The 12,132-nt window shown below is 41.6% G+C and overlaps 2 protein-coding genes across 15 annotated transcripts in view; one reads left to right on the top strand and one right to left on the bottom strand.

Annotated features, from left to right (window-relative positions):
- Positions 1 to 119: 119 nt before the first annotated feature.
- Positions 120 to 1,370, bottom strand: acot13 (acyl-CoA thioesterase 13). Its single transcript, XM_087785881.1, has 2 exons — positions 1,180 to 1,370; positions 120 to 384 (listed from the first exon to the last, which is right to left on the bottom strand). Exons 1-2 carry the CDS (start codon positions 1,368 to 1,370, stop codon positions 225 to 227), a joined length of 351 nt encoding a protein of 116 aa, XP_087642007.1. The 3' UTR covers positions 120 to 224.
- A 2,311-nt stretch (positions 1,371 to 3,681) lies between these two features.
- The window catches only part of LOC148083146 (NACHT, LRR and PYD domains-containing protein 3-like), a 208,781-nt gene continuing 200,330 nt past the window's right edge, over positions 3,682 to 12,132 (top strand). For 13 of the 14 annotated variants that reach the window (XM_087786259.1, XM_087786265.1, XM_087786268.1 and 10 more), the window contains exons 1-6: positions 3,682 to 3,728; positions 5,169 to 5,238; positions 5,311 to 5,460; positions 6,130 to 6,315; positions 7,463 to 7,654; positions 8,320 to 8,481. In XM_087786259.1, the coding sequence (XP_087642385.1) occupies positions 3,695 to 3,728; positions 5,169 to 5,238; positions 5,311 to 5,460; positions 6,130 to 6,315; positions 7,463 to 7,654; positions 8,320 to 8,481 (794 nt within the window). In that variant the 5' untranslated portion in view covers positions 3,682 to 3,694. The remainder of the gene's footprint in view (positions 3,729 to 5,168; positions 5,239 to 5,310; positions 5,461 to 6,129; positions 6,316 to 7,462; positions 7,655 to 8,319; positions 8,482 to 12,132) is intronic. The other variant, XM_087786262.1, reaches the window with a different exon arrangement.

Raw genomic sequence — 12,132 nt, 5'->3', positions numbered from 1 at the left:
TGGATTTTTGATCCCAACACCATTGGCAAACGGGGTCAACATTCCTTTGTTAGTCGTTAGTAGGAATAACTAACACTATTGAAGCATAAAAACTATGATCAAAAGAATCTGAAGCTACACACATGTCAAAGCTCTTTATTCAAGTCTACAATTGCGTCACTTTTCACACTTTACATGGTCTTGTATTTTACATCAGCAGCCGAAACAGTTTCACCTTTTCCTTCTTAGCTGCCGCCAAGGTGTTTGGTGTGCCGTCCTGTCGCGATCATCTTCCCGGTGACCTTGTTGGTGAGGTCCACGTTGGCAAAGGCAAGCGTCCGTCCCTCCTTCAGCACCTGAGCCGTGATGAGAATGTCGTCCCCGATCTTGGCGGCGTTCATGTAACTGACGGAGCAGAAAAGAATCTTCCATGACGTGACCAACGCACACATTTGCAGCTAAATAAGGATGAAAGGCCTGTTTGGACAAATGTGTCTTTATTATAATAAGAAAAAGAGGGAGAGTCCAAAATGAATTACATTTCTGTAGACTGACTGAAAGATATTTAAGTTAAGTCAAATTCCTTATGCATAAAACAGAGTAAAATATAGTCAGTTGTGATGTATATACATGTGGCCCTAAATTGCACTGAAGCTTTAATTTGTTTAACGTAAGACTGAAAGAAGACAAACAAACTTTGGTCCTATACAGAATACGATGTACTTATAAAATACCTGAACACAAAAAAAACATTTATATTGCTCAGGAGAAAGTTGTCAACAACCGAACCACAGAAATCCTAGTAAAGTATTAGATCAACTCCTTTATAATTCTTCGAGTAAATCAAGTCAATAATAGCCATTTTATTTACTTTTAATACATTATATACTCGAAAATGTAAATATTTGAAATGCATTTTCAATACGTAACCTATATATATATTGAGGTTTATAAGATGCTCATTATTTTTGATGTTCATAATATATGTTGTTTTAACTTTGAAATAAAGAGTTACTCAATAGTAACTAAATGCTCTTAGTTAATTTTAGCTTGGATTTAAACGAAGAAAACTTTATATATCCACAAGTATATTTATACATCTTCTATACACGTGTCATTTTTTCTTGTCATTACAAGCATGACTTCGGACGTGCTCTTGTGTCACGTGGCGCTCCCGCAGGTGTCACAGGTGATGCTCACGTCACGTTCAGGTCCACGCTGACCCCCGGGGCTCCTCTCTCGCCGTTCATGATGGCCAGAGTGGAGATGACGTCCACCAGCGTGGCCGTCAGGCCGCCGTGCATCGTCCCTCCGCGGTTGGTGTGTTCCTCCTCCACCTTCAGCTCGCAGCAGAACACACCGAAAAAAGGGGGGCTGGAAGACAAAGGCATCCGCCCACGCAACAGGGAAGCAAGGAAGTTACTCTCCAGGTGACCCGAACTTGAAAGAACCACTGCCCCGGAAGAGACAACCCCCTGGACAGGAAACTTTCCCTTAAATATAGTAAGTAAGTAAGTAAGTCATTCTTATTTGTATAGCGCTTTTCTTAACCAGGGTCACAAAGCGCTTAAACAATCAAAACAATATTCAATAAAGTATATATTTTAAAGATCAAGATAAAACTGAAAACAACACAGGAGTTCCAGAAAATCAAAGAAAAGCCTGAACAAATAGAAACGTCTTAAGATGTTTCTTAAAGGAGTCAGTAGACTCCATCAAGCGCAAAGAGAGAGGAAGATTGTTCCAAAGCTTAGGAGCAACAGCCTGAAAAGATTTCTCTCCTCTGATACTGAACTGTGTGCGTGGAACCATCAGTAGATTCCGATCCACAGACCTCAGAGCCCGAGCTGGGGTGTAAGGCTGGATCAGATCAGTGATGTAAGGAGGAGCCTGACCATGAATAGATCTGAAAGTAAGAACCAGAATTTTAAAGTTGATCCTTAAAGAAACTGGAAGCCAGTGAAGAGTTTTAAAGATCGGAGAAATGTAAGTTCTTCTACTTGAGCGGGTTAGAATTCTCGCTGCAGAGTTCTGAATCAACTGCAGACGAGACGATCCTTCTTGTTAAGACATGAAAACAAACTGTTACAATAGTCCAGACGAGAAGAAACAAACGCTTGTATTACAAGCTCCAGATCATGTTCCGACAACATGTTCCTTAGTTTAGAGATTTTTCTCAGTTGAAGGAAACAGTTTCTGGTCAGTTTTCTACAGAGTCGAACAAGAGACTTGTCTTTATCAAATACAACACCCATGTTTCTCAGGCTCAGTTTGAAAGACTGACCTAAGTCACCCAAGTACTGACTCAACCCTGGAACCTTATCATCAGGAGCAATCACCAGAGTTTCAGTTTTGTCCACATTTAGCTGTAAAGTGTTTTCACTCATTGTTTGATTTCTAGCAAACAATTGACTAAGCTGTTCAGCCTCTGGGGTTCGATTGGATCAAAAGAGCAGTAGAGCTGGATGTCATCAGCAAAAATGTGATAAGAAACATCAGGAAATCTCTTAATGATTTTACCGAGGGGAATCAAGTACAGCAAATATAATACCCAAAACAGAACCTTGAGGGACTCCACACAACAGATCCACTGATTCAGACCTCATTTGATTGGCAGATACACTAAAACTGTGCCCAGAAAGGTAAGATGAGAACCATTCTAACACAGACCCAGACAGTCCCACTTCATCCCTTAGTCTTCTCAGCAGGATCTGGTGATCAACTGTGTCAAAGGCTGACGACAGATCCAAGAGAACCAGAACAGTGAATTTACCAGAGTCAGCCGACATCATGATGTCACTGGACACTTTCAATAAAGCTGTCTCCGTAGAGTGATGTTTACGGAAGCCAGACTGAAACTTCTCATGGATGTCGCTCTGATCCAGGAACAAAGACAGCTGCTCAGACACAACCTTCTCCAAGATCTTGGACAAGAAAGGGAGCTTAGAAATAGGCCTGAAATTACTGAGGTCAGTTGGGTCTAAGCCTGTTTTTTTGAGCAGAGGCTCCACAATGGCATGTTTAAATGCATTGGGAAAAAACCTTGTGGAAAGGGAGAAATTCACCATATTGGTAACCCAGGGGCTTATTACATCAAACACTTAAATAGTGCACAGTCCAGGGCACTGTCGTTAAGCCACGTTTCTACAAACACAGAAACACAACACTCACTCATAGTCTTTGAAGTAGTCCATAGAAGACGAATGTAGTCCAGTTTATTTTCCAACGAACGTACGAATTTGAAGTCACTGAAGTATTTAGGAATACATATTTGGCTAAATTATATTAAATGAACTACTCTTTCTAAAGAATGTCAATCATTACTTGTACATCTACAATAAAATGCAAGTTGTAAAAAAGGTTGAAGTCGTTCTTGTATCACTGAAACAATCTGAGTGTACGTGTGATGAAGTGAACTTTGAACAGGTGTGGCAGCAACAGGTGATCTCCACAAAACTGTTGAAGCTCTCGTGACCACTCCTGGATTCTTTCCTCTACTTGAACATTTTGACAAAAAAGTATAAAACAGAGACGTCTTGACCCTCGTGGTAAATGTTTTGTTTTCATATTGTAACCGTGTGAATCAACAAACAATGTTGCACTGTTGGTCTCTGACAGGACACACCCCCTCACTCACGGGCGTTTTCATCGATCAGTGTTTCCCTGAGTCTGGATCAGAAGGAGCTGAGCTCACCTGGAAGTTTCACCTACAAACATGGGCACAAGTCAGAGCAGAGAGCTGCTCACAGGTCAGTGACTTTCTCACCGTCTACAATCTATCATGTCTGCCCAGCAAGAGTGTATGAATGAATCAAGAGTGAGGTCGTGAGGTGAATGAATGAATGAAGAGTGTGGTCTTAAGGGAATAAATGAATCAAGAGTGTGGTTGTGAGGTGACTTAATGAATCAAGAGTGTGGTCATAAGTGAATGAATGAATCAAGAGTGTGGTCATAAGTGAATGAATGAATCAAGAGTGTGGTCGTGAGGTGAATAAATGAATCAAGAGCGAGTGCATTGTGAGGTGAATAAATGAATCAAGAGTGTGGTCGTGAGGTGAATAAATGAATCAAGAGTGAGGTGAATAAATGAATCAAGAGTGTGGTCGTGAGGTGAATAAATGAATCAAGAGTGTGGTTGTGAGGTGAATAAATTAATCACGAGTGTGGTCGTGAGGTGAATAAATGAATGAAGAGTGTGGTCGTGAGGTGAATGAATGAATGAAGAGTGTGGTGAATAAATGAATCAAGAGTGTGGTGAATAAATGAATCAAGAGTGTGGTCGTGAGGTGAATAAATGAATCAGGAGTTTGGTAATGTGTTGATTGAATAAATGAAAATATAAATAAATATTACTTACTTACTTACTTACATGAAAAAAAAGATGAAAAAAATTGAACTGGAACAAAGTCAAAGAGATCAAAGTCCTTTTCATATCAACAAGTTCAAGACACTCATGAGTGGATGAAGAGTTGATGGATATAAAACACAGGTGTGGCAGCAGCAGGTGAACTCTGATCCTTGACTGTATTAATAACTTCTGTTCCACCATCTTTTTATTTCATCAATAAAAGTTTATCAGAGACCAAAACAGAGTCAAAGTTCATGTCGAGAGCGACAACAACTTGTTATCTATCAGTCAGTATCAGTGAACACATTAAAAGAGTAAAAAACAAAGTCTGCACACAGAGACTGGTCACTTCCGCCCGGGTCTTAATCCTTTGATTTGTTGAGAAAGATGAACAATCCAGAGTATGTTCGTGTCATTTATTCAGCACTTCCAAGCAAAAGGAAATACAAGCTTCCTTCACGATCGACCCGGCCCATTTCTTTCTCAACTCAAATAATTGACAGTCCAGAACAGAATAGCAACGAGCTGTAGAAGGCTTCCGCAATTTAATCCTGATTACCCGCCCAGGGGGGTCGGATTTTCCGGCCAAATTGTTCTTTCAAGTTTTTCTGATTCCCTGGTGCCCCGCTGGGAGAGTCTGCCTGTTGTCTCCTGTTAATCTTATAATTCAAATGTTCTCTGGCAGACGTCACACAAGTTATTGTCGTTCCTTCCGCTTCCCCCCTTGGGTCTCGCAGAACCCCTTTGTCCTGTTCTTTTGTCAGATGTCAGATGTGTTGTAGGCAGAGAGAATGTTTGACACAAACATTGAGAGCCATAATGCTGTTGTGTTTGTGTGCAGGTGTGGAGGAAGATCCTCCCTCTAAATCTCCTCTGGGTGAAGACCATGACAGTCAGACCAGAGCTCAGAGGTGAGAAGATCACTTCTCCTGTCTTCTTCAAATACTCGATTCATTTTCTTACTGAAACTTTTGTGTGTTCAGATCAAAGCTACGTACATCTGCTGGACCTGGACCTGGACCTGGACCTGGACCTGGACCTGGACTTGGACCTGCTCCCAGCTGTGTGTCTCTGAAGAGTGATGCGTCTTTGGGAAGAAGAATTAACTTCAAAGGTGAACAGAAGCATCAGAGGTGAGAGACAACAGGAGCAACATGAGAACATCTAGTAGTTATTTAAATATGCAGAGAAAACTATACAGTATATCTATACACATGAGAGGAAGAAGAAATGAATAATAATAATAATAATAATAATAAATCTTATTTAAAACCACTTTTCAGGAGACTCAAGGTCACTGCACAACGAAATCACAAATACATTAAAATCACCCAAAACAGGTGGTTTTGAGCTTAGATATAAAGAGGGGGAGAGTCACAGTTGTGTAAGTCAGGTGGGAGAGGGTTCCAAAGTCGCTCTGCTGCCCACGGTGCTGAGGCAGGCAGAAGACACGCAGAGGTGGATGAAGGAGGAGGAACGGAGGGAGCGAGTCGTAGATAGATATATGTTTGGACAGGTTGTGAGGGGCGAGGTTGTGGATGGACTCGAAGGTGTACAGGAGGAGTTTGTAGATGATTCTTCGGTTGATGGGGAGTCAGTGAAGCTGCTGGAGGATGAGGGTGATGTAGTGGGATGTGGGGGTTTTAGTGATGATGCCTGCAGCAGTTTTTAACCAGTTGGATTTCGTGGAGGGACTTTTGAGGGAGACAGAAGAGGATTTTGTTCCAATGAGTAGGATTTCGGAACACCTCAGACTCTCAAATTCTGGAAACATTTTCTCACTGCAATTTGTGTGTGTTCAGATTTAAGCTACGTACATCTGCTGGACCTGGACCTGGACCTGGACCTGGAACTGGAACTGGAACTGGAACTGGAACTGGAACTGGAACTGGACCTGGACCTGGACCTGCTCCCAGCTGTGTGTCTCTGAAGAGTGACGTGTCTATGGGAAGAAGAATTAACTTCAGAGGTGAACAGAAGCATCAGAGGTGAGAGACAACAGGAGCAACACGAGAACATCTAGTAGTTATTTAAATATGCAGAGAAAACTATACAGTATATCTATACACATGAGAGGAAGAAGAAATTAATAATAATAATAATAATAATAAATCTTATTTAAAACCACCTTTCAGGAGACTCAAGGTCGCTGCACAATAAAATCACAAATTCAATAAAATCACAAATATGTTAAAATCACACAAAACAGGTGGTTTTGAGCTTAGATATAAAGAGGGGGAGAGTCACAAATGTGTAAGTCAGGTGGGAGAGGGTTCCAAAGTCGCTCTGCTGCCCACGGTGCTGAAATGGAAGTGTACTGTCGAGGATGACACCCAGACTCTTGACTTGAGGAGAAACTGAGGAGCTGGAGATAGTGAGAGAAAAGTTGTCAACTTTGATGAGGGTGGATTTGGTACCAATGACGAGGATTTCGGTTTTTATGAATTTAGTTTGAAGTGAACCATGATTTGGTTTGGTGTAGACAAGAAGTGAGGTGTGGGGGTGGAAGTGACGAGTTGGGTTTGCATGGAAGGTAGAGCTGGGTGTCATCATCGAAGCAGTGGAAACTGGTGGTGAAAGAGAGACAGAGAGGGAGAGAATTAATGGCAGTGTTTGCAGTATTTCAATTGAATGTTTATTTTACATTCACCACAGAATATTGCATGTGATTAAGGTGAGGTAGTGTCTCGTTCTTTTTTGCAGTGTTCAGTGTTTTTTATTTGCAGTCAGTCTGGCTGTTGGCTGGAGAAAACTGTTAAGAATGGAGTCCTGTGGGTTATGATGCTGTAGGCTCTGCTGTGCCTTAGGTTGTTCTTGCAGCGTCTGTGTCTGAGCAGAGGGTGAGCAGGGTGGAAAAGTCTCTGATCATTCCCTCTGCTTTTGTCCTATAACGCTCCTCATTCATGGTAGGAAGTTTTGTCCGGATAATCCTCTCAGCAGTCTTTATGACTCTCTGCCACTGTGGTGTTACCATAGCAGACAGTTACGCCTGTGGTGAGGATGCTCTCGATCAGTCCTCTGTAGGCCTGGATGAGAGGGACAGAGGATGAATACAGACTGTAGAGGAGAAGGTCCTAACACCTCAGACCTTCAAATACTGGAAACATTTTCTCACTGTGACTTGTGTGTGTTCAGATCAAAGCTACGTACATCTGATGGACCTGGACCTGGACCTGGACCTGGACCTGGACCTGGACCTGGACCTGGACCTGGACCTGGACCTGGACCTGGACCTGGACCTGGACCTGCTCCCAGTTGTGTGTCTCTGAAGAGTGACGTGTCTATGGGAAGAAGAATTAACTTCAAAGGTGAACAGAAGCATCAGAGGTGAGAGACAACAGGAGCAACATGAGAACATCTAGTGGTTATTTAAATATGCAGAGAAAACTATACAGTATATCTATACACATGAGAGGAGGAAGAAAATAATACTACTAATAATAATACATCTTATTTAAAACCACTTTTCAGGAGACTCAAGGTCACTGCACAAATAAATCACAAATACATTAAAATCACCCAAAACAGGTGGTTTTGAGCTGAGATATAAAGAGGGGGAGAGTCACAGTTGTGTAAGTCAGGTGGGAGAGGGTTCCAAAGTCGCTCTGCTGCCCACGGTGCTGAGGCAGGCAGAAGACACACTGAGGTGGATGAAGGAGGAGGAACGGAGGGAGCGACTCGTAGATAGATATACGTTTGGACAGGTTGTGAGGGGCGAGGTTGTGGATGGACTTGAAGGTGTAAAGGAGGAGTTTGTAGATGATTCTTCGGTAGATGGGGAGTCAGTGAAGCTGCTGGAGGATGAGGGTGATGTAGTGGGATGTGGGGGTTTTAGTGATGATGCCTGCAGCAGTTTTTAACCAGTTGGATTTCGTGGAGGGACTTTTGAGGGAGACAGAAGAGGATTTTGTTCCAATTAGGAGGATTTCGGAACACTTCAGACCCTCAAATTCTGGAAACATTTTCTCACTTCAACTTGTATGTTTTTCCAGATCAAAGCTACGTACATCTGCTGGACAAGGACCTGGACCTGGACCTGGACCTGGACCTGGACCTGGACCTGGACCTGGACCTGCTCCAAGCTGTGTGTCTCTGAAGAGTGACGTGTCTATGGGAAGAAGAATTAACTTCAAAGGTGAACAGAAGCATCAGAGGTGAGAGACAACAGGAGCAATATCAGGATATCTAGTGATGGTATTGGTGAACAACAGAGGAATAGATTGTGTTGGTTTGAGTTGTGTCTTTTTCCAACAAGAGACTTAAGTACCTCACTGGTGTGTGAGAGAAAATATTTCAAGTAATTTAAGAGTCACTGGCTGCATCCCATTAACCTTCTCATTCCTCGATCTCATTCCTCAAGCTATAAATCCTCAGTTAAGTCAGTCAAGTTGAGGAATAAGGAATGAGAGTAACTTCCTCACTTTTTGACATTCTCCGGGATCTACCTTGGTGGTAAGTGGTATCCGAGAATTCCTTGAGCATCAAGCCTGAAAACAATGAAGGCTGAAACCAGGAAATCACAGAGCAACACATGTAAGTATTTTCTCTGTAAATAAAGATGTAAAATCAACTAGTCTTAGTTTAATGCCCTTTTATAGATCACATACCTCTTTGTAGATTCACTTTTTGAGAAAGATTTTAGCCGGGTGCGTACAATCCAGGGCTGAGCTTCAAAATATATTTATTTTGTTTAAGTTGTTTTATCAAGATACAGCTAACAGGCACCTTCCTTTATTTAAGATGTAATGATATTACACGGCAATATGTAGTGTTAAAGATATCTACGGCTGTTTTTTCACGTTAACTTTAGCGATCTTAATGGCCGTTTTATGGTGTGATTTCCGCGGAATATGTCCTTATTTTTCAGGTCATGTGGTTGAATATCTGCTTAAAATAAACTTAATTACAGTGTTAGCTAAAGAAAAAAACCTAATAATTGACAGGTTGCCCATAACCAAGCTCCAAAAAACTTGTGGCCTGTTGTTCATATTAATATATATTAGGAAGATACACTATCCTAGTGAGGATTTGTTTTGTTTTCTGAATATTTATAGTCCATAGATTTATAATATCTATCTCAACCTCTTTTTCCTTCTCCTCTCCTCCTATACTTTTCTACACTCCTAACTTCCTTTGCTCTCTCTCTCCATGCCATACATGTATCCTCTCTTCTCAGGAAAAACTGAAAAACCCAAGGATTAGGTCTACAACCAATGGAATGATCCAGTGAAATAAATTCACTGTATTTGCCATCATTCCTTTTCTCTGAATGATCTCACAAGAGAATTCATTGGAGTTATTGTGTCTTTCAGAGACATGGCAGAGAGAGGAAGAGTTTATTCATCTTAAGAACTTCGTCCTGCTGGCTGCGCTGTTGAAGGGATTGGTTTCGCTGTTGTTTATAGAGATAGTTGTTCATGCCAAGTGATTCAGACACAGGAATTTACTTCTTTTGAGTCTAAGATGATCTCGGTTCTACAACATCTTTCTATTGTGTTTTAGTCTATTGTCCGTCTGGTCCTGCAGCGTTGTTCTTGAAGGCCTTAAGTGACTTTTTATCTTCCATTATTCAAATGGAATCTGTTCTGATTCTTCGAGACTTTAATCTTCAGTTGATGTAATCACATCTTGCTTTGCTAAAGAACTTTCAACTTTAACTGAAGCCTTTAATTTTGAGCAACATTTACATGATGTCCATCTGAGTGATCATTCTCTTGTTTTGTTTAACCTGGACTTCATCCCTGAACCTAAGCCCTTGAAAGTGTTATCTCAGCCGATACAGCACACAGTTTTTCTGTTATGTTTGACCCTATTTTCTTCAATGACTGCCTTAACATGCAAGCATCCTTGGAAGTCAACTAAACTTGACTTCCACAGAAATCACCTCAGTAATCTGATGTCCTCATTCAATAGGATGATGGAAACTGGGAGAAACTGGTAGCAGTAAATAAGAAAAAAAACAAATTTTTGTTTGACACAATTAATTCTCATGTGTGTCCTGCCGTTCCAATCACCCCTGTCTTCTATGAAGCTGACAGCAATGCATTGTTGAGATTTTTCATTGACAAATTTAAATTGATCAAAGAGAAAAACCCCACCCCTTTTGTGTGGAATCCTTGCTGTCACTGAGCCTGTCTCCACCTTAACTCTGCCTGTAAATCTGGCTGATATTTCGGTACTGGTGAGCAAGAGGCCCGACGTCCTTCCGTGTAGGGTCTTTATCAAAGTTTTTGATGTAATTGGCCCCTGGGTTACCAAAATGGTGAACCTCTCTCTTTCCACAGGGGTTTTCCCAAATGCATTTAAACATGCAATCATGGAGCCTTTACTCTAAAAGCCAGACTTCAAATTTCAGGCCTATTTCTTAGCTTCGATTCTTTTCCAAGATCTTAGAGAAGGTGGTGTCTGAGCAGCTGTCATTGTTCCTGGACCAGAGCAACATCCTTGGGAAGTTTCAGCCTGGCTTCTGCAAACATCACTCTACAGAGAAGTAAAACCGAAAGTGTGCAGTGAAATCATGATGTCGGCTAATTCCGGTAAATTCACTGTTCTGGTTCTCTTGGATCTGTCCTCAGCCTTTGACACAGTTGATCAGCAGATCCTGCTGAGAAGACTGAGGGATGAAGTGGGACTGTCTGGGTCTGTATTACAGTGGTTCTCGTCAAACCTTTGTGGGTGCAGTTTCAGTGTATCTGCCAATCATAAAAGGTCTGAATCAGTGGATCTGTTGTGTGGAGTCCCTCAGGGTTCTGTTTTAGGTCCTTTACTATTTTTGCTGTACTTAATTCCCCTGGGTAAATAATTCAGAGATGATGTCTCCTGCCACATTTTTGCTGATGACATCCAGCTCTAATGCTCATTTGATCCAACTGAGCCCCAGAGGCTGAACAGCTAAGTCAATTGTTTTCTAGAAATCCAACATTGGCTGAGTTAAAACACTCTGCAGCTAAATGGGGACAAAACTGAAACTCTGGTTATTGCTCCTAATGATAGGATTCCAGGGAACACTACAGAAAACTGACAAAAAAACAGCTTCCTTTAACTGAGAAAAATCTTTAATTTAGGAAAATGAGGTCACAACACAATCTGGAATTTATAATCTATGCGTTTATGTCTTCTCATTTAAACTATTGAAACAGTTTGGTGCCTAAACAAGAAGAGCTGTCTCGCCTGCAGTTAATACTAAAACGGTCAAAACTGGAGTCCGTTCCGTCGCTCCAACACGACGTCACTTCCGGGTCTTAATACTTTGCTTTATGGAGACAAATGGTCAATGCAGAGTGTCGCGGGTCGTTTATTTGCAGCTTCAAGTCAAACAAAATACAAGGGGGCAAATGGTTCTTTCAAGTTGTCTAAGTCTCGATCACCTGCAGAGTAACTTCCTAGCTTCCCTCTTGCGTGGGTGGATGCCTTTGTCTTCCAGCCCCCCTCCTCCTGGTGTTTCCCACTTCGCTTTTTGTTTCACGACCCCAGGTGTGAAAAGGCAGACGAACAGATGTTAAAATAATCCGCTGTCATTTCTCTAATTCTGATCCAAGCTTGTCTTCTAACAGTGTAAATCAGTCTGAGTGAAATGTTGATTGTGAATGCGTATTCAAACGTTTAAGCTCTTTATTAATTTAAGTTTGGCGCAAAGGTATAGTGTATAATAATTTTTAATCTAACAATACAAAATCTGCAGCGAGAATTCTGACCCGCTCTAGTAGGATCAGAATCTGCTGATGGTTCCGCGCACATGCTTCCGGACCAGAGGAAAAAAAATCCTTCCAGGCTGTTGCTCCTAAGCTTTGGAACGATCTCCCTCT

Source organism: Callionymus lyra, chromosome 3 (assembly GCF_982586985.1).
Source record: "Callionymus lyra chromosome 3, fCalLyr1.hap1.1, whole genome shotgun sequence".
NCBI classification, from domain to species: Eukaryota; Metazoa; Chordata; class Actinopteri; order Syngnathiformes; family Callionymidae; genus Callionymus; species Callionymus lyra.
The sequence above is the reverse complement of the archived record's forward strand: the minus strand, read 5'-3'. Positions and strand labels throughout refer to the sequence as shown.